Raw genomic sequence first — 2,770 nt, 5'->3', positions numbered from 1 at the left:
CACACTCCACAAAAATTATATCTCTGCCACACATATATATATATATATATATATATATATATATATGTGTGTGTGTATATATATATATATATATATCAATAACATTCATGGGCCTTACTGAATGTATCAGAGAAAGAAAGAGAAAACTTAATGTCAATGGCTTCTCTGAAGAGTCAGTGAACGCAAGCTCAACATATGTTTTGTCAACTAAACAGGTCATATATTTTTATTTTATTATGACATCTGAACATTATTTTGGAGTCTTACCTCATCTCACTACCTTTCAAATAGGTCTGCTTTACACTGCCTTCAATCATATCAGCTGAATTTTGTATGAAATCTGTCATAAAGTGTTCTCTGTGTATTGTTTCTGGGTTCATTACCTGCAATGAAATTCATCCCATTATAAATCTTGCACACATACACACACATATTATACTTACACAGTCCATCTCAACATTCCCATCTGAATGAGAATCAATCCAAAACCTTCCCTTAGTTGAAATGAAAAACATACTACTCCTTGTTCATGTGCACTGTTGAAAAAAATTCTCTATTACCCCAGTGCCAATTTCACTTTCTTGTGGTGTATATTCTTAACAAATAAGGCACTGGTGACTCAGTCATCTGTACTGGAAGAAACACCACTGGAAATTCTCGAAGACTGAATTAGCATTACATACCATTTTATTTGGTGTGGAGGTACTTCCAATATATAATTTTAAATATTAGTATCAGTTTAATTTTTAGGTGTTATTTACCCCCTCCACCCACAAAAAAGCTGCCAATGTGGCATCCATCGATGGTGTAGTAACAGTGCCCATACTGTTGGATTGATCTTTTCAAGAATTCAATGCTGATTAGTTTTACTAAAAGCTGTTGGCTAATTCTGCTTTTCAGTCACAATGATGCATAACAAGTCTGTTTGACACAGGTCATAAATTAACTTTTCAATGTACATAATGAATTATTAATCAAAGATTGTTCATTGCTATCCTGCTGAAGTATGAATTTTACTCATTTTATCTGACACATTTGTTTTTCTAAAATGTCATTTGCAAAAGAAGCTGCAAACTAAATAAACTGCAAAGGATGCCACTGGAAATTTTGTATACTACATTATGGAACACACTATTTTCAGTCTTGATAAGTTTTAATTTGATACGTTCAATTTATTCAAAGTTGTAAGAATTAAGTAAATTTGAGTTCAACTTCAGGCCAGTTAATCAATAACTACCAAAATATTCAGTTTCCAACTTGAAAATCCCACCATTACCTTAATATCTTCATCTAACCCATACCTCTGGCCCTTCAGTGCTACAACTTTTGAAAACCATACCTACCTTGAGAACCATAAGTTATATTGTATTGCCCTGATTTATGTGACTACAGTTGGGGTATGGACATATTCTGTTCTCTGAGACTATCACTGCTTATAAAAACAATAAACAGAGATAGATCTAAAAGTGCTCCAACTACATGTTGCATTAAGCTTAGAATTACACATCTTAAAGGCATGAAATTAACAGGAAAAGATTAACCAGTATGTATTCTATCATCATCATCCAGCTTAACTTTGTGGTAACTACAGAAGTATCAATTTCAAGTCAGCTTGGAATTCAACCATGCTTCCCAGATCAATAAGCGTAAAAAAGGATAAATATATCCTTATTACTAATCAAATGTAACTTTCAGTGAGTCTTGAAATTAATGCATACTTATTGCCCAAACGGGTCCAGTGCTGTGTATCAGTCTGGACACAAAATTCTGAAAATACAATTGTTTAAGAAATAATTCTTAGGAGTAATTCAAAATGCAGTACCAAAAAATTAAAACAATATACGCACCGTCCATGGTGTGGTATCTGTAAACACAAAGTTGGCACTGTTTTCTGTCACTTGAATGACACCACCAGCTGCTAATGCTAATCCTACATCTGAAACAAGATAAATTATCGGGAGGAAGGTAAGAAACTGTCATGACCAATATTTAGTACCTCTAACCTCCAATTTATGTGTTTGTCAACCTTTTTTTGGTTAATGAATATAAAAAAGCACTGCAATATTCCATGGAACCCAAATATTCCTTCCCTTCTATTTTACCCAAGTGTATAAACTACCTGTAATTCTCTTACAACAGAACTCGAACATTTCAACATCATTATTACCAAACCCACCAGTGGACACATTCCTGCAACAGCTAAAAATTCATTTCAAGTCCTTATGACAAACTGTATCATCTTCCTTCCTCCCCCCCCCCTTCTTTTGCCATCCAAGTGGTCACTCTCCCACCAGAATTCTGTATACATCTTCCCATAGTGAGGCTACTGCTTCAGTGGATTCACACTGATCAAGAACTGAAGAGATATATAACTGTATTTAGATCTTGAGGCTAAAACAAAGGATGACAGTAATGGCAAACATGTTTTGAGGAAAAGTGCTGGGCTATCTGCAGAAATGTTGCTATTTTTGTCTTCAACATGTCTTATATACAGAGGATATATTTTGTTTATTACTCTGAAAACTTCCTGGCTACACACTAAAGGAATTCCTTTGTGAAAATATATGGTAAGGGTATGTTTAATCAGTCAACAATATACAGAAAGCGTCTTTCGATTTCAGTGCTCAAAGCTTTAAAGATCATGCAGATAAGCAAGCAGAACAGAGACTTGGGGATGTCTGAGAATGAAGTAACAAAGGGACTTCAGAAACATGAAGTAATGGGAGAATGAAGAAAATACATAATAAAAGAGTTTTGCAATTTGTGGTAG

At 34.2% G+C, this 2,770-nt stretch overlaps 1 protein-coding gene across 2 annotated transcripts in view; it reads right to left on the bottom strand.

The window, feature by feature from the left end:
* LOC111865310 overlaps positions 1–2,770 on the bottom strand; it is a 41,258-nt gene that overhangs the window by 5,544 nt on the left and 32,944 nt on the right. For both annotated transcript variants that reach the window (XM_023853218.2, XM_033751771.1), the window contains 2 exons: positions 1,848–1,936; positions 268–383 (listed from right to left, as the gene is read on the bottom strand). In XM_023853218.2, the coding sequence (XP_023708986.1) occupies positions 268–383; positions 1,848–1,936 (205 nt within the window). The remainder of the gene's footprint in view (positions 1–267; positions 384–1,847; positions 1,937–2,770) is intronic.

Source organism: Cryptotermes secundus, unplaced genomic scaffold (genome assembly GCF_002891405.2).
Source record: "Cryptotermes secundus unplaced genomic scaffold, Csec_1.0 scaffold3651, whole genome shotgun sequence".
In the NCBI taxonomy this organism is placed as follows: domain Eukaryota; kingdom Metazoa; phylum Arthropoda; class Insecta; order Blattodea; family Kalotermitidae; genus Cryptotermes; species Cryptotermes secundus.
Note: the sequence above shows the minus strand (reverse complement) of the source record. Positions and strands in the feature narration are given on the sequence as shown.